Source organism: Acyrthosiphon pisum, chromosome A2 (genome assembly GCF_005508785.2).
Source record: "Acyrthosiphon pisum isolate AL4f chromosome A2, pea_aphid_22Mar2018_4r6ur, whole genome shotgun sequence".
NCBI lineage: Eukaryota > Metazoa > Arthropoda > Insecta > Hemiptera > Aphididae > Acyrthosiphon > Acyrthosiphon pisum.
In genome coordinates this window covers 35,502,337-35,529,331 of record NC_042495.1, presented here as the reverse complement: position 1 = coordinate 35,529,331, position 26,995 = coordinate 35,502,337, and the positions used below count along the sequence as shown (strand labels likewise).

General features: G+C 33.4%; 1 protein-coding gene across 1 annotated transcript in view; it reads left to right on the top strand.

Annotated features, from left to right (window-relative positions):
* Positions 1 to 3,222: 3,222 nt before the first annotated feature.
* Positions 3,223 to 26,995, top strand: part of LOC100159487 (homeobox protein SIX6) — a 42,604-nt gene continuing 18,831 nt past the window's right edge. Inside the window, exon 1 of the mRNA XM_001944798.5 lies at positions 3,223 to 4,598. Within this exon, the coding sequence (XP_001944833.1) occupies positions 3,895 to 4,598 (704 nt within the window). The 5' untranslated portion in view covers positions 3,223 to 3,894. The remainder of the gene's footprint in view (positions 4,599 to 26,995) is intronic.

Here is a 26,995-nt window from a genome sequence, read left to right as displayed (position 1 = left end):
AGTGACCATGTTGGGTGTATATATGCATGTGCTTTTAATAGTTTTGTTTTAACTCTGAGGCCCACGCAAAGTGGTTTTGCACAACAAACTGAGGGATGTTTTCAATATTTATTGTCCGAGTGGCCGCATCAAGCAAGTGCAGATTCCGAGTGTATATGAAAATAGGTACTATGAATTTAAATTAGGTATATAACTTTAAAACCAAGTCTAACTGCCAAATTCTGATTTTCCCATCGTTTTTGCATGCATAAATTGATTACGATGTGTACATAAATAATATTTTGATTAAGTCAGAATTTTTTTTAATATTCTAATTTAATGTGTTGTAGAAATAATATAACTCTCTGATTGAGCAAATTGTGATTTAACCATCAATCTTAACTCGCTAAAATACGTATGATTCAAAAAAATAAAATTTTAAAAATACTCGTGAAATACGCTTCAATTTTATTACTATTAGTATAGGTACTCAGTGGTTATTGAGGTATACGGTATTATGCGTTCTATGTATATGTGCCATGTGGTATGTTAGTATGTGCTATAGACAGTAAAGTTCAACATTTTAAACATGTATCATTTTTGAAGTGTTACTAAACAAATTGAGGGGAATAAAAATGTATGCACTGATGTGTTTAATACAGGTACCGCCGTATAGATAGCGCGCAGCAGTCGATTCCGTAAACTAATTCCATCCACTATGCCGTAAAATTGGGGCTGCCGCAACGTATTTAGAGTAGACATAATATTAATTGATTTAATAATTGACTATTGAATGCGTCTGTATGGTGTCTTCATAACATAGCAATAGCGTATCTACGGGGGGAAGGGATATGGGGGTCATACCCCTTCGGGACCAAATTGTGTACACAATACAACATGTATATATAATAAAATGAATATAATATGTATGTATATACTGAATGTCCATTAAAAGTTATATCCCCCCTTGAAAAAATCCTAATTACGCTATTATACTGTATCATATAAAGAGTACCTAACATTACTCTATATAGTTCCAGATGGCGTAATTACGGGGAGGGGGGAGTTGGGCATCGTATCCCTGAAACCATGACTATTTTTTTAAAACTATAGTTAAATATACAGGAACGTCCATACTATCAAAGTTTTCAAGGGGGGAGGGTCAAGCTATTTTTTAAATCAATAATTACCTACTATATAGGCGTATTTATAACAATTATACTTAATTTTTGAAGAACTTTAAAATTTTATAGTCATTTGTTTTTCTACCCATATAAGTCATAACGGTAAGTTAAAATGTTAACCATTATTATTTTTTTGACATTGAGAGTAATTTTTATACATTAAAAATTGTTATGGGGGTGGGCAAATGTCTTTTCTATACCCTATTGAGGCCTGTAAACATATTTACAAAGTTCTTATTTTACTATAAATATTATTATTAGGAACTATTGTTATAGTATGTTTTATATAAAAATATTAAATATAAAATCCGACTCGGCGACTCTTCCTTATACATTATATATGCTAGCTGCAGTATACGCGCATAACTATAAGTTAATATTACTTCGTAATATAATTAACACTACATATTAATTTGCATAAATATATTGAATCACTGCATAATAATGAAGTGTATAGCTTCTATATACATTTAATTTTTTTAGTGATGGTAGGGTGGTTAATATTTCAAACTCCCCCTCTCCATCACCACAAACATGACCAAATTACACACCATATTACACCTCTAGCTATATGGTTCATAGTTCATACCTATATACGCTTATAAATATAGGTATACTGGTATAGGTAGGTATAATATATAAACTTGTATAAATTATATAGATATATAGCTGTGCGGATACATTGTAGGTATATATACATGAATATAATATTATGACATAATATATTACCTCACATGCTCTTTATAATATGATGATGTGTCGTGGTGTGATCCTGCAATAAGTCCGAGTTGTTCCTTTCACCATGCACACGCTGCAGCTTCAGCTTCAGAATTTCTACAACAGTATATATACTTGTATAGGTTACCTACCTGTATAATATATACCACATAGGTACATGAATACTACTAAATGTCAGAAAGCAAGAGTTATTTTGATATATAACTATATAGTTATTAGTTGACTATACATTTATACCTACCTAGGTATGTATACTATTTTTATATAATATATAATGACCAAAATATTATAATATTGTAATTTATTATATTTATATTATATATATAGGTATCTATAAATTACGAGAACGAACAAGCTGTATGTTAGCAGGAGCGGACCGGCTAGGGTGACAGGTGAACAATCCCCGCCTGGGTCTGGCGTAAATTTGGGCTGCTTGAATAAATCTGGCTCGATAACTCGTAAATACCTATTTTATTAGTAGCCCAAAATTGGCCCGAATTTTTTGTTTTCCTGGGGCCAATTTATATTCCTAGTCCATATAACAATATCTAGAGGGATGGGATTTTCTTAATTTTGATATAATATTATTATGTTGTTCTTGTTCTGAGTAGGCCTACCTATATAGACACTGACACCTACATAGTATAATAGACATAATATAGAGCCTATCGATAGGCACACTGCAAAGTGCATATTGTCTATACAGAAACAATATACCTAATAAAAATGAAACATAACATTATTATGTTATTATAATATTATTGTTATAGGTATACCGTATACCTACACTGTCTATACGGCGATTGATGTCTGTAGTTGGCGTTGTGCGTGTGCGCGTCGTCGCCGCAGTCGAACCAAACGTAGACGACGGTCGTGGTGGATAGAATATAATATAGGTGTGGTTGAGCGCTACCGAACACGGTTTTTGTTTGTGGAAATCCCCACCCGAGTGTATCAATCACTGCGCCGAGCCGTCCGCCGCCGCTGTAACCTATACGGGGCTGTACTGGATACGCCCGCGCCGGATTGGCCGTGGCCATGGTGACGGGCGGCTAATCATGGGCGGGGCGATGGTGGTGTGCAGAGTGCGCGCGCGACGACCGCGGGCGGGCGGGACGTCTGCGACTACAACAAAGGGCGGGAGCGGTACAGGAGAGTTTGAGCCGGAACGGGATCTCAAGCGGTAGCGGGAGCAGGAGGAGGCGTCGCCGCCGCTGCAGGAAAGTGGTGGGGGGCCGGCGGGCGGGCGAAACCGCTCGCTCTCACTCTCTCTTTCTGCTGCCGTTGCCGCCGCCACCGCCACGGCACCACCGCCGCGCACCAGTAGTATTCGGCCGGTCAACGATATTCCGATGATCTGACGCAAACGATATCCCCCCGAACCGACGACACACGCGCGCGCACGCATCCACGCACACGCACGCACGCACGTATCGTTTCGTATCGTATCATACACACCGCCGTTCGGCCGTATACAGTCTACACGTACGCCGCCGCGACGACCGCACTACGTCCGTCGTTGTAGGTATAATACGGTCACTAATATCATATTATTATCATATACCTACCCGTCCGCGCACTATTATACCATACACCTAGTTTGCCGTCGTAATAATTATCGTATACGTTATACTGTTAATACTATATTGTCGTCGCGTCAAATCTCTGCGCATACGTTCCGATCGTTTTTTAACCGTGACTATACTGCTGTAAAACCCCCGCGATTCATCGGAAGTGCATAATAATATTTAACTATAATTATAGTGTTACCCGCTGATATATAGTGTACACCTGCGTTTGCGGTTCGCGTTCTTGTCGCGGGACGTTCGTCGTAATACTTTATTTTACGTACAAATAATATTATATACCTACGCGTTGTTTGCCGGCGTCGCGCATCGTCCGACTGCAGCGGCTGCAACTGCAGCATCACTGCAACATCACCGCCGCGGCTCATTCCGCCGGTTCACGGGGCTGGCACGTGGCATGTAGAGCGATGGCACTGGGCATATCTTCGACGCCCACCGACTCGTCGTCGGGCCGGGGATCGCCGGTGAGCCCGATCAGCAGCCCGGTGACGCCGCTGGCCACGCGGCTCGCGCCCATGCCGCCCATGGTTCCCAACCCCATGTTCGGGCTGCCCATGCTCAACTTCAGCGTGTCGCAGGTGGCCAGCGTGTGCGAGACGCTCGAGGAGAGTGGTGACATCGAGAGGCTGGCCCGGTTCCTGTGGTCGTTGCCTGTCGCTCACCCCAACATCGTGGAGCTGAACAAGAGCGAGGCCGTGCTCCGAGCTCGAGCCATCGTGTCGTTCCACAGCGGCAACTACCGCGACATGTACACCATACTCGAACACCACAAGTTCACCAAGGACTCGCACGGAAAGCTGCAGGCCATGTGGCTGGAAGCCCACTACCAGGAGGCCGAGAAGCTCCGCGGCAGGCCGCTGGGCCCGGTCGACAAGTACCGCGTCCGCAAGAAGTTCCCATTGCCCCGGACCATATGGGACGGCGAGCAGAAGACACACTGCTTCAAGGAGCGCACCCGGAGCCTGCTCCGCGAGTGGTACCTCCAGGACCCGTACCCAAATCCCACCAAGAAGAAGGAACTGGCCCAGGCAACCGGACTGACACCCACGCAGGTGGGCAATTGGTTCAAAAACCGCAGACAACGTGATAGAGCGGCGGCGGCCAAAAACAGGTAAGCGTAAGCCCTTTATTTTTCGTGTATTATAGTAGCAGTGTATAGGTTGGGGTGGCCCTTATTTTACGATGCTGGATTTTGTTCAGTCTTACCCCGGAAATCGATTCCAATCTGCATACTAATTAAGTGAACAAAATTGCATTTCGATCAGTTAAGTTTAACCCGTGCCCCCAGCCCTTAAAGTTCAAAAACATGTTTCTGTAAAATAACTACGGTTTTTTAAAAAATGTTATAGATATCTTATTTTATATAAAAATTCATATGTGAAATTGTTTAGAGTAAATTAAATTTTCTATAACTCTTGTTCTGTACAGTTTTTTGATTGACATAATATTTTTTTATAAAACTGTCATTATGAAACATAAAAGTTTAGGCATAAATAACGTAACAATTAAACAATATTATTACAAAATGTATTATGTATATCAAATACAATATACATTTACTTGTTATTATATAATAGTCTCATTGGTCTCAAGGATTAAATAACCAGTAGGTAATTAAATTTGTTAAAATTTATATTTTATAGCGTATAAAGAAAAATAATTATAATGGTTTTAAAACAGTAGGTACTTTTTAAATTGTTCGGGTATTTACGGCGATAATATTCGACAATTTGGAGCACGTATTCTTTATGATCTTAATTTTTTGATTGCCCATGGAGGAGTACCCCTCTTTCTGCCGTATCGTTTGTAACATGAAGCGTATTTAACATTTCAAGAACTTTTTGAAAGTCTTCATTTTTATCGCACATTGATGGATGTTGCTCCAAGAATAAATTTCTAAAAGAAAGTTGATATTCTAAATCGCCAAAAAAATTAAGTAGAGTCAACGTAAATAAAACCATGCATTTTTTTTTTTCATAATTTGAGATAGGTAGATACCTACTTCATTTGACGAAATAATGATTCGTTTATTGATTTCAGAAGTTAAGTTTTTTAGTTTTATAGAATCAAACATTTTTAGTTTTGTTTCAATATTGTTAAATTAGTATCAAAAAATGCCAATGCTGCTGTTTCAGTTGCTAAATATCACAAGTGTCCAGATAGTTTTTTTTTTTTAAGTCAATTGAGAAATGTTTTTATGTACCTATTATAATTCATAATTGATAAGACTTTTCAAAAATTGTAAGTCTTGAATTTGAGCTAAGGAGGAAATAGATGCACAAAACCATGCTTTAATATGGTACCTATACAATGGAATAAGAAATATACAAATTGAGTCTTCTTTACTATTTTTTAATTTAAATTGTTTACGAAGTATAAATATATAATATATAGTTATTTAAATTTTAAAATAATATATTTTTAACAGTAAATTTACACTTAATTGTATTTAAAGACAGAGTAGATAATATTATTTTAAAAATCGTTGTTGAATATAAACCATACTAATATATAGCAAGTACGAAGTACCTACCTATTTAGGTATTGTGATTTGTGACGCATTCATATTGAATAATGAAAACAATATTTCGAAATACTTAGGTGTATCATAAAATTAAACTTATAAAAAAATATATATAGTATATAATATAGCTGCGGACATTACAGGAAACATATATGCAGCTATTAAAAAAATTTTCAATATAGGTACCTATATTGAAATATCTTTAGATATAATAGGTAACATATAATATTGTTTACAATTTTTGTGGAGTAAAAATTTAGATATTGACTACATAATATTGAGTTTTTATACCTGCTGCAGTTTTATTATATTAGAGTACTACTGTACCTATAGCTTTATTATATGTACCTATACCCATATAATAGGTGTATATATAATTTATTTAATAATATTCCGTCTTTCATTATAAGCGGTAACCCGTACCTATATAATATAATAAATATTCATTGTATATTTACATTACATACGACGGTCGCGTTAAGCGGTTGTCCAAACGTAAAAAAATAAGAAAAATAAACTGGTTTCTTATTTTTATGAACGAATGCAAAGTTTTTTTTTTAAGAATGAGTGCGGCTGTGGCATGTGATACATTCAATATAATATAAAGATATCATAGATTTATTACTAGAGCTTACAGTACAATACGAATATTCGTCGTGCACCCAGGGATTGAATATATGTACTTTTATAATTTTCTATATTTTAAATACTTTATTCTCGGTGGTCAATCGTATTAATTTGTATACATCAATGTAACGGCGTAACACTTTATGTCACCAGTCACGCGTAGGGATATGTAGGTACATTGTACCTAAAGGTAAAGCGATATAGGGTATGTGAATAGGACCTATAATAGATATAGTAGATATTATCTATTGTATAAAATTATTTATTGTGGGAACGTAAAACTGTATTAATAACGGCATATATTTGGCTTAGTTTTTTTTTTTGTGGGGGATGTTCCTATTTTACAATAAATAAGTACCTAACTAATATTTTATTCAAAATATTTAATTTTCAACCCTGTATAATATACAATGGAAGAAATATTTGTTATCAAGTTTAAAGTTAAATTTTAAAAATAAGTGATGGGCTCATAATATGCTGTACATATCATCCCCCCAAATACGCTATATGGTTCTCCACTATAGTCTGCTACAGCCGACAATATATTATGTAAATCAATACGATAATAATATATAGGTATCTCCTGCATGGTACCTATACGTAATACGAGTATACGGCATAATATAATATATTATATATATATGTAGGTATACCTAAGCGTTTTATTGTAACATACTGCAACTATATATTATGCGAGTACAATGTTAAATGATAAAATAAAAACCTATCGCACGTTGTATAAAGCCGTTATAAATTAATTATCGACATGAAGTTTATATTATAATATACTAGCTTATAGCTACATCACCAATCGTCTAAAATATATATAGGTACTTCATGCGTTATTTTGACACATTTTAACTGATTCCCTGCAGAACGCCTAGAGCCGTCCTCATATTATACGACCTACAGCTACACTAGTGTACCTACAATATTTAACAATATAACTATACCTACCTACTATACAACCAGACGTCCAGACACTAGTAAATACTATACTATAATATTATAATATTGTAGTTAGTAGTTACCACACACTCATACATACCTACATTACACATTGAGTGTAAAAACTACCAAGTCATACACGAATACCTATATATATTATATGCAGTACACATAAATACATGATATATATTAATTATTTCTCAAGTGTCAATTAATAATATTACCGTCTACATAATATAATCGTGTATGTTTCATTATCGACTTCTTAATTCATAATACATTGTAATACCGCGTAATAATAATATTACATAATAAAATCTTGCATAGGTATACCAAGGAGGATTGAGCGCCTGACATGTACCTACAAATTACATTGAACCCGTTACGCTCATCGACTGAAAATAAGCGCTTATTTCCTTAATTGACACATCAAATTTTACCTTACGTGAATATAATATATATAGTTACCTACTACCTCTAGCTACCAACATAAATATATACCATGGTATATAATATATATTATAGGTACACTTATTATTTATATGTACCATATCATTTTTCTGAGACATTTAACGTGGACTTATATTTTGATATTATTGTTATTATTTTACTTATAAGTTATAACCCTATATTCGAAACTATTAAATGTTATAGGTACTTTTATTTATATTGTAAAAAAAATATTTAACGGGTGCAGCTTTTGGTCTGTGCAGCTTGAACTGAAATTGGAATAATATGATAATATTATATTATGCTATATAACAGTGTGAGGTATTTACGGAAAAAGTTTTTAATATTTTGATTTTTCATAAATCAAACATCTATATACCTATAGACTATAGTATAGTTAATACAGTATAATCACGATCGTCCGTGCAAGTGTCTTCTCCACGTATCACAGGCATTTTAAATTTAATATAAGACGATTCAATTGGTGAAGGGAACCTATACTTATTAATTATTATACTATGTATATACAGAGTGAGTGCAAAAAAACTGACGCGTGCACACAGTTTACCTAATCTTTTACATCCCTCTAATATTTGTATAGGTAGGTACTATCGTGTTTCTTTTATGGGTATCTCACTCATCGCGCTCAGTATAAAAAATAATATTATACGCAGTGACATAAATATGTCGATTTTCATTCGTGTTGTACGTAGTACCTATATATATATATAATAGTTTAGCAATAATGCATGAAATTTAATTAATTTTCCAACGACGCGACCAAGTCGTAAATAAGATTTAAACTGTCGTTCGGAAAAATGAAGCGACAAGACGATATAGGTTACCTATAGATTATAGACAATATTTTCTATTGATCTTAAGCATTGGCAACTATGGTCATATTAGCATTTTGTGGGGGTGGGGTGGTTACGGTTGGTTGAGGAACACGTGTATGTGGGGCGACTTGGCTATAGGATTAGTCACTCAAATCCAGGGTGGTCACCCATCTGGGAACTATATAGCGACTCTGGCAGACTACATATTGTAATATACCATATATACGTATACCTAGGTACTTAGATAATTTATTAGATATATTTATTAGGCACATGCTTAGGGGCTACCGTTTCGTTTTCCGTTCCCAATAATTAAAATATTTAGACATTTTGTAAATACTATGTAGCATAGGATTATATATTATTGTATATATATTATATGACATACCATCGAATTACGCTGCGTTACAAAATAAGTTATATTCATATTATACTGACGAACTCTGCACATCATTGTGTGTACTGCAAGGTTAAAATGACATTGCACATCACGTTTATCGTATAATATAATGGGTATAATAACGACTGCGATAGTTGTGATTATTATTTCCGTTCTTTTTTTGCACCTGTATAATATAATTATATATTTTAGAATTGTCTAGCAAAACCGCAAATAAAATACGTTATCTCACCATATATATGTGTTTATAATATTATAACGTTTCTCTATAAAAGTATACAGATAGAATATACATATATATATATAGGTGTATAAACTTTAAAATGTATATAATAATATAATGTACCATAATATCAATATACACGTGTCGTTTTAAAATTGATGTACTTTTACAGATGCCTATCGTTAACGCTCCTATATTCTTATATGTCTATATTACCTGTAGGTGCCATACGCACGCTGCACGATTAGACGAGTATAGGTGCCTATAAATATTGTGTGATACATAACGTTCGTGTGATTTACGACCGTCACGAGTCTCAAATGACTTTAAATGAGCGCGCGCGCGCTCTTGTTATTTCATTGCAGTACACATTATTATATTGCTCCATTCATTTCAGACGCTAATTTACGCGTAGGATATTATTGTGTTTATATATTATTCTGTACTTACCCGGCTACCCATTATACATTTTGAGCTCTAAATGGCTAAATATATATGGAATACATTATTATGTTCATATATTATATAGGTACATATTATTATCAGTGGCGTAGCCAGGATTGTGAAACTCCCTTTCAGGGTTAAGTATAAGTTATACCAAGTTCCCCCCCTTGGCTTCGCCACTTCATATTATACGCATACAGATAGATATAATAGTAACCGATATAAACATGCGCGTAATGTACATGTATATATATAAATATAATTAGACATAGGTATCTATTATATCGTTTTTTAAATCCCGCGTGTAGAGCCCCAAATAATAATGTATATTTTAAATACATTATTTCTAATTTAAATTGTCTTATTAGTTTTATAACGAGTTATAAGTACTATATAGGTACCTACCGGATATTTATAGTACCTACACTTAAACATATTCACCATTTTTGAATCCGGCTTGATAAAATATGTCCTATAATAAAATAGCGAAGTTACGTCTGATATATATAATTTTTCAATCAAGAGAGTAGGTATATTGTATATAATTATTAATATTATATAGTACTTGCTCACTGCTCAGCCGAGCTGTACAATGTATTATAATACCATACTTGGTGGCTCCGTAGCACACTGCAATAGTGCTATAGAAGCTACATCATATACGATTGAAAAACTTCAAAACTGTTTTCGTATTTCGTGGGTGTACTATAGCGGTAGGTACACACTACACATGTAGACTGTTCCTATACCTAATATACACATGTATTATATTATTGTCGTGTTTGAAATATACAATTCAAAACATCATAAAAGCTTTCTTCTTATGTATATTATTACCGTACACACATATATATAATAACGTGTATATTTAGGTATGTATAGGTACATTTACGAGTGAGTTGTTTACCCACGTGAATTCGGGAGGAAAACTATAATATACGTATATTGTAGGTACGTGTATATCTACGCACGCAGTGATGTCTAACCTCTTGCTCCCGCTGTAGTGTACCTATATGGCTATATCTATAATATAATATTTTTGTTGACGGTTGTTGTCTGTGTGTAATAATATTATAATATACTGTACAACACATAATATATTAATATATATCTATATATACTATATTTGTGTGTGTATATGACGATGGACCTACACCACATCGGAATACAAACAGAAGGCAACCAAAAGAGGACACATTTTTGACGAATGACGACCGTGAGAATCGTGTATACCACTTTTATATGCCAACGATGATGACATTCAATACCATAATATATTATTATTATTAAGCGAGTGTGTGTGTCGTGTGTGCATATGCCACCTTTTGTTTTTATATACATAACGTATATTATATTATATGTATACCCCATCATGCCCTTCGTATATATACGTGCCGTTGTGCCGCCGTGCCGCCGCTGCCACCACCGTCGTTTTTGAACCTATATTGATTTCACGCGCGTATAGAATGTATTTATTTGGACGATCGTCTTCTCTACACGTGATATAACAATAATAATAATACACTTGGGTAGAATTTTAGGAAAAATAAAATAAAACAGAAACTAATCCTGCACTCCTACTATATAGATATACCTATATATACCTATATTATATTATTACCTATATAATATTATTGGTATATAGAGAATATAGATAGACGACACACGTGAGATGTGATATATATATAAATGTGATATAATATAGGAACATTCGTTGGTATAGTACAGTATAATATACGATTGATGTACATAATATATCAATATTATATGATATGTAGAGAGTATGATAGGTAATCTAATATAATAAAACCAAGTATATATATATATATATATAGTTATATATAGAGTGAACCGGTTAAGGTTATAACTTAATATACCCAATAGGTTAGGTTTAAGAATATCAAATGTTCTGTGATAAAATAATTACTCTGTATAGTTTCAAATTAGTCTGTACCTATGTATAAATAATAATGGTACAATATACATTCTGAAAACTATAAGTATCTAAGTATCTAACTGTATAGGCATAATAGTATAACATAAATAGCCGTAAATGCGTGTAGTGTACATTTAATCGAAAAAAAAACCGACATATAGCGTATACCAATAGGTACATAATAAAGGCGATGCAATACGCACGCTGCGAGTTACTCGATCTCGTATTATATTATATAGATACGTTTTTATACCCTATAATTTTTGCCTAGGCCATTGTCCGTGCGCGCGCCCGTTATCACGACGGATCAAACGGTGGCAGAGCAGTAGCAGCTGCCTTCGGGTGTCAAATTCTGCGACCATTATCAAAAATAACACGTGAACGCGTATATTCATATATTATTATACATTATATTATGTACATACTTATTTTACTACGAGTATATATATATAGTACCTACATAATAATAATAACACCAATGATACGTATAATCGGGACTCACACATACACATAATATTATATAATATATAGGTAGGTACCTATAATATATACTCAATATGTATATATTAGAGGTACCCTCTCTTTTACATTGACACGCGGTATATGTGTGTGTGTGTGTGTGTGTGTGTGTGTGTGTACGTGTATGCCTAGTACACAATATCATGTACATAATGCATATTGCGAAAAAATTTTGATTAGAAAATGCGATTAGATCAAAAAATAACAATTCAATGTAATGTGTACGAGTATGACATACAATAGGTATATATTATAAACCCTAACGTGTAGGTAACTATACATTATTATACCTATTAACTCTTTTATGATGTCAACGATATTATACTATGCATAGGTATTATTATTTATTGTTGTAGGTATTATTATATTATCATATTATTATATATTATACGCAGAACGCGCAATTCGAAATTATACTGCAGTTAAACCTTAAATGCCTTATGACGCCTATATCTATTGATAAAACCATTACGACATTTTATATTATATTATAAATAATTATATATTGCTGCCGACACGATAATTATACTTATATAATATTGCCAAAAGATAAAATGGACGCGGTAAAAATCGTTTGCGTATAGTCGTCAGTCGAACAAGTTTCATTACCCGCTTATATAATACTATATATGTACCTACTACCTATAGGTTAGGTATGTATTTTAAGTACAGTCTACTTGATTCAGCATAGTTTTTATTGTTTCGTACTTCATTCAGATAAAGTATAAATGTAATCCAATAAAAATATTTCATCTTCATTGGTGTATAATAAGTAAAATATAAGTTTAATATTATTTTATTAGGTATGGAAATATATAGATATATTTAAAATGTTAAAGAAACATGTAATAACATAAAGTAATTTGTGTTGAATAAAAGTGTTTTTATTTATTTTAAAATTGATGAAAAGTGCAGGTATAATAGATTCAAAAGTTTATATTCTAAAAACTTGAGAATATTTTGATATATTTTTAAGAAATCCGTTAAAATGTTCAATTTTGCAAATTTATTATAATGAAATAAATACATAATATATCTATATATATGTGTGTATGTAGGATTAAGCATGATTAGAGCGAGCCAGACAGTAGAGTAGTTAATATAATATTAAAATACAAAATACAAAATAGAATAATGGTAAACTCATATTATGATATTAATTTGTAAGTTACACGAGTTAATGTCACTCAATCTTAATTAAATATTGCTACATATAACTTATACTTTCGATCTCCACGAAGATTACGTTTTATTATATCGTTGACAACAAAATTTGATAAATATAATCTATATATTGTAAAATAATAATAATACGCATTGTATGAAATTATATTATATTATGTATAAAAGTCGTCGGCGGCAGCAAAAGGGAAACGCGCCCCATTTTATGAATAATAAAAAAAACCATAATATGTTTAAAACCCTTTTCCGTCTGTCCGGTTTGGACAAAGTATAGTTTAACATATTAAAATTTAAAATATGCTTTATATTTTTAACCACTTTGCACGTATAATAATGATAATTTATGTGGTCCGTTCTTTTATACCTACTATACTAACCTACGTATCGATGTCTCTGTGAGCGGCGCGTGGTGTATATATCTGTATACACCTTTTTAATCTGTACCGGAGTATAATATTACACAGAAATCTACATAAACTTGTTTATTCATTAATATATGCGCATTATTTCTTGCGTACCTATATGCCGCTACTGCACAAAAATCAAAGATATGAAAACGTGCCACGGAGAAATCGTATGACTTGAATAGCTCTGCTTTAATTATAAAATAAAATATATAATAATATAATATATTAATATCTTTGTGCTGATGATATACGAATATGATCGCAACCGTCGTAATATAATATGACTACCTACCTCTGCTGTAATATTTCTATGCGACGTTTTTAGTCTTAATGTTATATAGTGTTATATGTTATCTATTAGATATAACGCTATTATATGTATTGTGTGATAACGATAGTTTCTATATATTTCTTTCCCTTATTTTACTAGCAAGTAATTAATACTAGGTATATACTTACCGTTGTGTTTGTGTAAATACTGTAAGTACATGGAAAATGGGAATATTATCACATAAAATATCTATAGTATCTATAATATCTATACTTTTAATCGCATACTATATATCTATATCTATATAATGCAGTGAAACAATATGTTTCTAGTTTTTACATATTTGAATATATTATAATAATTCCTACATCATGACAATTGGTCGATTAACATCGGTGGTTCAATACTCCAATTAAAAGTGCTCGTACAATTTTTTAAGTCAATTTTTGTGATTTTGAAAAATATATTTCTAAATAGTATATTTGGCGCTATAATTTTTTTTTAAATTTTATTTTTTTAAAGAATATACAGTTTTTATCACATAGATAAATAAATATATCTATTCTTTTATGTCTGGGCTTGTGAAGGAGTTGATAGTTGACAATTGTATATATTACTGTTTAAATGAAAATTAAATTGAATAGGATACATCTTTTTACATAAAATTATAAGAAAAGACACAGCTTTTTATAAATATAAATATAAAATATACAATGTAAAATGCAAATACATTGGATTGATATTACAAAGAAAAATAAAATAAAATGTATAAACATAATTTTAATAGTATAAAGCGAAAAAGAACAAATGTCACGTTATTATTCCCTTTCCAGTAATTATAATAAATTTGTTATTAATATTAAACAACAATACTTAATTAAAATTAAATAAATTAAAATAAAAACATAACAGCAGAGAGAGTGAAAGAGAGACGCCCGCGCCGGTTGGTCTCTCAACGATCTGTAGACTGTACGACGTTGATTATAATAATTTGTGTGGCCGCTTAAAAGAGCCAAACGAAAAATCGCCTCAAAGCGCAGCGGCGGCAAACCGGATCGAAGGACTTGGTACAGAAAAAAAGTTCGCCACGCGCGACGCGTTTATTATTATTTGTTATTGCGTCGTCCGAACAGTGATCTGCCTAGTGCCGACGTGCAGTATAAATAATAATAATCGTGGACGTTGTAAATAATATTGTGTGACCATTTTGTCGAATTAATTCCGGAATTTTGCGCGCGTGCAAAACGGCTGCTGTAGCAGCAGGCGTAGGTATACGGTTACGCGCGAGCGGCGGCGGTGTGTCTGTCGATCGGGCGCGCTCAGCCGATCCTTAACGCGCGATAATAACAATAACGATTAATGATAAAATAAATCGTGTGCGTTTTCACCGCCATAATGATATATTATAATATTATACAGGATGGTTCACCAAGCATGCTCATTTTCACCTTTTTTTTCTTCAATAAAGGAGTGGTACCTAATATTAAATCTAATTTTTTAGAATTTATAAAATATTTAGTTTAGACTAATTAAACCTATACCTAAAGATCACATTTTCAAATTCTTAGATTTTTGTACTAGGAAATGGGATGTAAACTTCTGTTTAAAAATTTAAACATTTTTTTTCTGTACACAGTTAGGTATATAGGTATGTACTTACTTAAATTATTTAGTTGTTTAACTACTTAACTTTGTGTAAGGGTAATAATGTAATATAGGATCATGAGTTTTGGAAGATATTGTGACAATGACGAAATACAATTTAAGTATTATTATTATCAATCTATAAATATTTGTAATTTATAAAATTGTCCAGGTAGGTATTATCTATATAGGCACCTACTTAATAATTTTGAAAACCATTTTTTAGAATTTATCCTTGGTAAAAACCTTTTAATAACTGTGAAACTACATGTTCAAATTTTAAATTAGGTAAATCTTACATTGACATTTTTAGAATGTGAACATAATATACCTATCTTCATTAAAATATAATTTACTGTAAAAAAGGGGTTTTCATTTGAAAAACAGAAGATTGCATCACCTCAGAACACTCCTTGAGTAGCACAAAACATCTCAAAAATTTGAAAATATGGTCTGAGTATATTTAAAAATTTAAAAATTGTAATTAATTCATTTTTTAAAGGAATAAATTTGAGTGAGTATATATTTTGGTGAATCATCCTGTATAATATTATACGTGTATCGACAACAAGCGAATGTGTATAGCACATATGGGCCAACTATATTATATTAAATATACGTATTACAGGCAATAGGTAGGTATAAGTATACCTACGTCGTCGTGTCGTGCCGCCGACGATGTCGCCGCCGCGGACCCGGTATCCGGTTACGACCAGCACCGCGCGCACGCAACAAGTCTATCCCGTTTACACGGCTCATTGATTCGGGTTTTCCATTATAATATAATATAATATTATAATATTATATTATATTATGCCATGTGTCCGACGCGCGGCGGCGAGGGCGATACACGACAACGCAACGGTATTATAGATCCCCGCGCGTTTGCTGAAAAAAAAACCGGTTGGCTTTGTGTCTCGGGCGGTACGCCGCCGCCGCAAAGTCGTCGTAACCCTATACACGCGAGCGCGCGCTCATCTATACATTATAATAATATAATATTATATTATATATTATCATTAACCGGCGTGCCGTGTCGCAATAACGACAATAATAATATTATTATATTATCGAAGTGACCTCGATTTCCCGGTACCTATACCTACTTGTGGTAGTCGCAGTAAAATAATATAATATTATACTTTCGTCGACCCAAAGGGTTATGATAGCCATTTATATACACACTGCACACATATATAGTATTACGATACTTACCATTATACTCTTTTAGCCACCTCATCACGCATGCTAGGTACTCGTATATAAGTGTATAAGTATAAGTATATATAAATACAATAAGTCTCTTTTTCTAAATATTAATACGGCAGGTCGAGAACCATGTAGATATTATTGAAATATATTATTTTGCGTTGTCTATCATCCGTACTATTGGTGATTTGAGATGTATAACCTTTTAGTTTTTTTATTTTTTAATCAACTATCGTTCCTTCGGGCGATTTTAAATATTATAATATTGTGAGCAAAACGAGACGGTGCGTACAGCAATATGCAAAATCTCAAGGATATAAAAAACAAATGTCACTTATTATTGCCTTTTAATTGATGAACGCCCACGATGTATAAAAATATACTCGCAGACGATTTTGCTGCAGTGACGCGTTGTCGTCGCCCATGACAGATGTGTTACGTCAAAATGTGTATATGTATGTACATATATACGCGTCGTTGTAAATACTTAATACTTATATGTATAATAGTATCACGAAGAAGTGTAAAAAGGGGCCAAGTGAGCATAATATATATTTAGGTAGGTGCGTATACATTATGTCTCTTGCATAGACATATCGCGTCGTTGGTGGGCGAATGAGTGGTATATATACCTGCTAACCCAACTTATACGCGTACTATATGCGACGGGTGTCATCTCGTGGTACACATATTTATATATAAGTATATAATATATGTATGTGTGTATGAAAAAGTTGTTTTAATAGTGACAGCAGCACGCCCCCGTGACCGGATAGAAATATAAAAAAATAAACGTTCTATAGATAGCTTACGCGCGTCATTTTTCAATATATATTATATGTATTGTACAAAATTTTAAGTGCACTTGATGCGGTTTATAATGGTTAGAGTCTAAAAGTGCCCAAAAATATATTATATGCATAACGCTATAACAATTATAATACATTTCAGTACCGATACGATTAACCTAGCGATAGGTAAGAGTTATGTGAGTTCCTACTTCCGAGTATACGGAATACGCTATAATAATATTATACATCTGCAGCAGAAATGATCGATGGCTACAATTTCGTTCAAATTATCAACGAAAAACCGAATACGATTCAGTACAGGTGCTTGTGCGGGATGATTTCATTAAAGGAGGAGTTTATAGTAAAAGGCAGTAGTAGTCAATATAAATTATAATACATTTCAATAAACGATTAACCCGGCGACAAAATATTATATTATTAAAGTGTATACACGGAATTCACCTAACTCTTACAGTCTTACCGATCACCGAGTTAATTGTTTATTGAAATGTATTTTAATTTTTATTGACTACTACAACAGTATTCTACTATAAGCTCCTCATTTACTGAAATCACCCCGCACAAGCACCTGTACTGAATCGAATGCGGTTTTTCGTTGATACTTTAAACGAAATTGTAGCCATGAAATCATCCCGGACAAGCACCTGTAAGGTACCAAATCGTATGCGTTTTTTAGCTGATTTTTTTAACGAAATTGAAGCCATCGATCGCTCGAAGAAAACTTTCTCGATACATATAATATATTAATATGATGGGTAGTTGCAGTCTTATTATCATGTGCCGTATAATATTGTATAAATGGATAATAATATATTATATAGATTTATAAACGTCTTGAAAATACGCAATATACGTCCTATAAATGCGGCGTGATAATATTATCGTCGTGTAATTGTGTAAACGCGGGAGCAGCACACATAAATTATTATATTAATGTTATGTACATACACGCTCGAATATAATATATTATATTTCACGTGATCGCCGCGTGTCTTGTTATATACTTATTTATAATATTATGTAGGTATTTTTCTCGTGCACTGTTCCATTGATACGGTTGTCGGTGTTGGTGACGGTGGTATACATTTCAACACCGCGTCGTCCGTCACCTGGACAGAACTATTATTATGCATATTATATCGGATGTATATATTAATATTATGTATATTACACTATACTCTCGAAGTTTACTCGTGTATAGGTCATATTATATACGTATCCCGAGAGTGTAATCATACTCAGCTGGAGTTCGCTGGTGTAATAATACATAGGCATATACAAGTAGGTATACAGAATCGTAGTCGGCGGCCAGTAATTAGCCAGGACCGACGACCGGAGGAGCGCGCCTACACGCTGTGCCAAACCCGTTGTGGATTCGTCTGACGACACACACATCATAATAATATTATAATATAATACTATTTACGGGTGTGTGTGTGTGTGCGCAATATATATATAGGGGTTGATGTAGTACCCTATCACATTACACTCCGACAACAATAATCTATATGTCCCTATATAGGCCGCCTGCTGTAGTTCAATATTATCAAGACTTCATAGTTTACACTCTATCCTTATAATACGACGTTCTGCGGAAATACGATAGTTGATAGGCTCCGAAAGCGTGCTTAATATATTTAATAAATAATGTTGTGTACAATAATAATAATTATAACTATTGGAGTCGCGTACTCCCGTATATTATATGATATGGTTACAAGCCACGAGAAGCCGCGCGTTGCTCTCGACATGCAGATAATATAATATCATACATAATAATTTTTCACTTGAACAAATAACATTATTATTCAATAATGATTTTCTTGACTATATTCTTATAGTCCTCGAGCAGCTGAGACATCTGACTTCATTCGAATTCTGAACCTTAATAAAGTTTGTCATGCGTTGCCGCGATGAATGATTCGGCAGACCGAAAACCGGATCAACCCCGCACCCTTCCCAAATCACAAATATACGAACGCTCGTCGCCTATAAGTCTCGCGGGGTTATGTAAACTAATACACGATAAAGTTTTATATTATGCGCGAGTATACCCAGTAAAAAATATTTTTAAAAACATACCGCACCACCACCGATGTTTTCGGACGGACCACGGACATCGCGGTGTAAAGAATAAACTTGTGTTGTACCTACATATTACATATTATATATTATTATTATTATGCCGACCGCGATCGTTGCGACGAGATTGTCACGTCGTGGGCGCCGCAGACTTCCGTTTCGGCGGCGGTGGTTCGACTGCTGCTGCGGGCCATCTTGACAATGGCCCGCGGCGGAGGAGTTCGCAGCCGCCACCGCACCGAAGAGTTTCTGGCGGCGGCGTTTCAGGTTACACAGACGACGCACACGCTCCTCAACCGGACCGGGTCCACCTGGTTTGCGGTCACCGCGGCGGTATACCTACGTATAATATAATAATATTATATAGCTTTTGTACCGGGGTGCATCGCAGATGTGTGTGTATATAATACACTACCGAAGCGTCTCTCTCTCTCTCTCTCTCTTTATCTATATATATATGTATATAAATAGGTACGACGACAAAAAAATAAAAAAATATATAGGTAATAGTATGTATATCGTTTTTGAGACGAACAAAAACCTCGTGACGAAATATATATAGGAGATTTCTTGACGGTCGACGAACGATATTAAATTGTATTATGTATAATATGCCTGCGTGATGTTATGTAAGTATTATAATAGGTAGATGAATAATATACATTATACATATATACAGTGGATAGTATGTTCGCCGCACGTTCTGTTATATGATATTATAATACAATATATTGGCCGACGATCGGTGCGTCGTCTTTGCCGGTCGCCGTCGTTTGCCATTACCAGTGGACCGTGCGTTATAATATTATACCATCTCGCGTGCTTGTGCGCCGCATATTATCCTACGCCAAATAGACGACTCATTTCATAAGTTTTTTTTCTGATATACTCTTTCACGTCTCCAACCCAACTAAGTGTGTGTATATACCTTTAATATAATACATTTTTTTCATTCATGGTTTACCCGACGTCGCTTCACAGACCGGTATCGTTTATCTACATATTAAGACACACACACACACACCTGTTTGGGTTAAGCCGACATACGGGCGTACATCCGAGGTGGTCTGTCGCGCATGAGTATGACTTAGCTCCTAGGGCGGTCAATATACGTGTATTATGCTGTAGATGCATATAATATTATGTATATGTATGTATAATACCTATCTACTTAATACACACATGAATCGTATAATAAACGTCCTGGTTTCTATATATATATATATATATATATATATATATATATATATACCTACATATATTTGGTACGCCATTGACGTTTTTTCGCCAATTAACGTTACTCGGGATTAAATCGTTTAGAAATCACGTATATTTACATAAGCACATAATAATATGTACCTGCTCACATAGTATAATAATATATAATTTTTATAAATCATATAATATAGACGAATAAGAGGAGATTATTGGTTAAAAACCGGCCTACTCTCAAAATCTGTCGAATTGTTGCCTGGTAATTAATTAGGTAAATGCTTGAACAACGAGATGGTCTTGGTTTCTATATTTCTATATTTATTTATCCTTAGGTATATAAAAATATTATATAAATTGTATATGATCTATCTGAGAAAGTTTTAGTAATGTACCTGTATGGTTGTATATACGCATGTGTACATACACATGTCTGCAGTACTTCATTGTGCGTCCATATTTGTATCATAAAAACTGGAAAATTGGGAAAATGTTTATAGGAAATCTCGGAATAGGTGAGTCTTTATATTATAGCATAAATAAATATATTTATATATATATATATAGATACGATATACCTCTAACAAATCTATAGGCATTTTAATAAAACGGAAAATATCTTTAAAGTAGAAAACATTATAGTTTAAAAATATATAATTTATGATATTCTAACCTAAGGATTAAGGACACATAGCAAACAAATCGCACACCCGCTCAGGTCGTTGATAATAATCATTTATCATTGTCTGCACCGCGTGATATTTATTGTTGATAATACAATTCATATTATTATACGGCACGCGACTACCGAACGATAGCAGTTGGAGGCGGCGGCGATCGGTGGGCGGGATGCGCAAAGGGCCTGCACTCGACGGCGACCGACGAGGAGGATATCACTCTTATATACTCCCCGTCGAATCCGTCTCGCCAAGTCATTTACTGCCAGTAAATTACTGCAGGAACCACGTGCGCAGGCGGCTATGTTATAGTGACTATACGATGTCGACGAACTGATTATATTGTATAAATAATGTTGGTCGCCTCGCCGTTTCGAGTGTTTGACAAACATTTGACGACACTGTCAAATTTTAATTGAGCGTCGTCTGCATTACGTTTATGTACAATGTGTATATATTATTATTATTTTGAGTTCGGACTTCTGTACTGTAGCAGTCGATTGACGGGTTTTTCAACGACGACGACAAAAACATAAATTCATATATTTCGTCAATTTACGCGTAGGTATCTAACCTATAATCAGCCAATAATCGCACGAACCAGTCTTTTCCCGTAGAGGTGCAGCTTTCAGTTCTATATATCTATTATAAGTATAGGTATAGGTACTACTCTGAAATATACATCACTGCACCCTCCGTAAACACCTATTACACAAACACATAGTTTTATATATTATATCTTACTTGTTTTTCAATATGTTTACGTTTAAACACTGCAGTATTACTACTACTTATATTATATTATAGTTTTACACATATATTATATTGTGTAATGTGTGATAAAATTTGAAAGTGTGCGTATATAGGAGTGTCGCAGTATGAATGTGCCGACTTTCAAGTTATCATTAATCTAATGCATTCATATTAATTGTGGGGGCGGGCTAATTTTTAATTTAGTGTAGTATAAGGCTATAGCGGCTTGCCCCTCGTGATTTAGGTCTATAATTAGGATCATAGTAGTATATTATATTCAGTTGCTATATATATTATATACAGTATATATAATATTCTATAGGTATATAGTCTTACGAGGATTTGATATATATTATATATAATGTTATATCCATATATATAATAGTATATAGGTACCTATATAATACTAACATAGTAAATAATATAGTGTCGATGAAAATTCCATTAAAAGTCAACCGTGGTGCATATTATAATGTTGTAGTGAGAATTTGAAAGAAAACATCAAACGCCCTTAAACTATAAGCCCCTCACTGTGACCGGCACGTGCACTTATTACTTATCCATGGCAGGCACCTTTGACGCCCGCTTTAAAGCAATTTTAATTCTTATAGTTTGAGCCTTTCTGAGTATTTCGTGTGACGCGCTTCTACTCCGTCGCTAGTTTTAATCGATCGTACGCAATTTGATTGGGTACCTAATATGTAAATATCATTTTTTTTTCGTTTAAACATTCTATACCATAGAAACATAAAAGTATTCAATCGTTTTCTCTGTTGTTCCACTTTGGGACTTAGGTACATACAATGATTCGCTCAGGCCTGAAGGTCAGCAATACTCCAGCAGTTCTGAATATTTTAAGCGATTCTATTTATCGGATGATGTAACTATAATAGCTATAAGTTAGTTTAAGCGAATGACATAGATACATTGACAGTATTTTATGTCACAATTATGATTTCGAAGTTAATTGGTCTTTTAATTTTAATAATATTATCGAAATTATTAGACTGAATGCATTACGAATTTTTGAATGCTTAAGTATAGGTACATATTATATATTTTTTACACTTTTCTATGGTTATCGTTCATTAGTATATTTTGTTCTTAAAACTAAAATAATACATTTTTTTAAGATATTGCCTGGTTTATGACAGTATGATATTCACCCTGTATATAAAGTTTGCTTGGAAAAAGTAGTAAAATAAATAGGTTTTAACTAGTTTTCAATGAGTGAACGTTGAACAAACGTCGTATTCAAATAGATATTACTATATTAGATAGGTAATATTATATAATACGACACTTATTGACCACCTTGAAGTTGGCCCTTACACTTTTACACTTTTATACGGACGTCACTAATTGCAGTATAAGCTATATGGCGTATGCCGTATACTGTATACATCATGGCATCATGTTGCACAGCGAGTGAAGAAAAGGGAAATTGTCACTGTGGTGTAAAGTTATAATACATTCACGTCATTTTTATACTTTTCAAACCTTTATAAATCAATTTTTACGATTTCGCGCGCCTATATACACTGCAAGATCGCGGCGCGTTGCTATGGCGAAAAATCGCACGTGCTCCCACCCTCTTTGTAAGAAAAAAAACGAATATACATATTATAGTCGTATACACGTTCGTAGCTCTTTCATATAGGTGCAGCTGAATCTAAGTTATAATTTCTAAATTTTCCGCCCTAAAACAATTATAAATGTTCGTGGATTATATGCGTGACGTAAACCACCCCTATATTACCTATTCGCAAAGTACAGAGCGATACACACACGCACATTACTACGTTATTGAATGTATTTCACATGATGTAGGTACCCATATTATAGGTCTTCCACATGAACACCACCACAAGGCACAAGAGGACGCGATTTTTCTTCGAATTTACTGCTCTGGTGCTCCCTATTTTATACCATCATATGCTGTATAATAATATGGCCGATGATCAGTTTTTCAAACACCATCGTTTGTTGTTTGAGGCGGCGCAGGTGCGGTTTCTGTATTATATAGTGTATATATAACATATATTATTATTATTCTGCCGTCGGTTCAACGCGAGATCCATAAATAATAATATCCTTTAGATATTATATATGCAAATTTGACACAATGGTGGTGCGCACATATGTACAGTGTACACACATATACAGAGGTCTACATAATATGGCGACGAATGTGGTTGTGAGAGTCACGGGATGTATGTATACACTATTATATGTATAGTGTATATATTCTATATATTCTATATTTATATATAGTATAACGTACTAGTAGGTACTGCACATGACATAAATTATTAATATTATTGTTACACAATACACATATCTAAATCTACATCCGTGTACGTTCAATATAGTATACCTATAGGCGACGCGCTCCAATAACATATATGGAGTATAATATATAACATTATCATGACGTATAGGTAATATATATGTAGGTACCTTCCTATATTCTGGACGACAAATATTTTTATTTATTATTTTTTTTAAATTTTTTTACCGGTATACCGAAACGAGAACGAATCGCGGGGTAAGGGAGTGGCGATTACGCGACGGGATGGATCGAAAAGGAGGGGGGTAGTACGTAACTCACCGCCCGTTACGCATGATATTACAAAATATATACGTACACACACTATATATGTACCTATGTATATATTATAATATTTATGTATGCCACGAATATATATATATATATGCGTACCAAGTCGACCGTTGCCCCGCGCAGTGTACGAGGGGCGTAACCATTGTGTCATCCCCGTCACACTGATTACGCAGCAACGACAATAAATAATTATTACACCCCGTCTTGTGGTGGTAGTGGTGGTATAGTGGAAGTTAGTATAGTAGTAGTAATATGGACAAGCGGTCGACCGGATAACGATAATAATAATATTATATATTATAAATGTATATAGGGTTCTTTATATATGACGTGTGTACAATGTAATCATCGAATATAACGATATATAATATAACGTGCCTATCTATGTGTATAATCGAGGGGATAACTAACGGGGCACATCCTATATATATGTCCATAAAAGTATATAATATATATATACGGGATGATCCATTATTTTATGTAAGACACTCATTATTTCAGAAACACTTATGTTTATGAAAATATGTCTTTTGATTAATTTTAAGCTCTAACAAAACAACATTTTTGGATAAAATTGTTATAATTTTTTGGGTTTTACTCTTTTGAAGTATATAACATACATTTTTAATATCATATTCCTAGGCAGAATATGAATATTGTTTGGAGTATTTCGATCAATAAAAATCATATTTTGGACAAGTATAGTTTATTAGTAATAAATACTATTAACTTATAAATATTTAAAGTTTAGATGAACGGAATACTTCAAAAATATTATGCTTTGGATTAAGGAATTTCAAACGCATGCGTTGTCATAATAAATAGTAAAAAGTTTTTTTAAAAATGATAACTATAAACAAAAATAAAAATACCTTTTTTTTTAATGTTGAGTTTAGCATCATTAAAACTAATTTAATAGCTTATGAAATAATGAGTGTCTTACGTTAAATGGATCGCCCGGTATGTGTGTAAATGGCACATGTGTATTTGATCTATATTGAACAAAATAATAATGCATTTTCGACTGTCTTTTTAATTTGGTTACGGTCCGCCGCATTTGTAAATTATCATCGAAATATTATATACCTAGCTTGGTCTCAATTGGTATTCGAAGGGGAACAACGCAGTCGACATATTATATTATAATACATTATTATTATAGATATACATTAGCGGCGCGTATCGTACACACGCAAATTACTTCTTATATTGAAACTATTTTGCGATTTTTACATTATTAATCAAATTGCGAACGAGCTCATTCATATATAGGTAGTGTAAGTATAGTGTAGGTGCCTTTATACATAATATTTATTGCGCATGGTATAAATTTATGGTGAAAGCGCATGCACTCGGTTGTTATTGAATGTATATTATTATGTATACGTATAATATGCAGCAGCTGTAAATATTTGGGTGTTAATATAATTTATTACATCCATGCATTGTGCTTAAATATATATAAATATATAATAGTTACGCAATGAGTTATATTTTATCGAAACACCGCTTGTATATAGCATATTTATCGTTGTCAATCTATTTTTCCCTCCTAGATAAAAAATAATGAATTGTACTGGTGTTAGTAATTTATTATATTTGGTAGGTATAGGTAGGTAACATATAATTGCATTGTAAACTATTGTTATTATTATTGTGAAGTATCGTATAAGCTAAATATACTTACTGAATACTGATATACAATACGTGTACCTATATATCGTTAGTC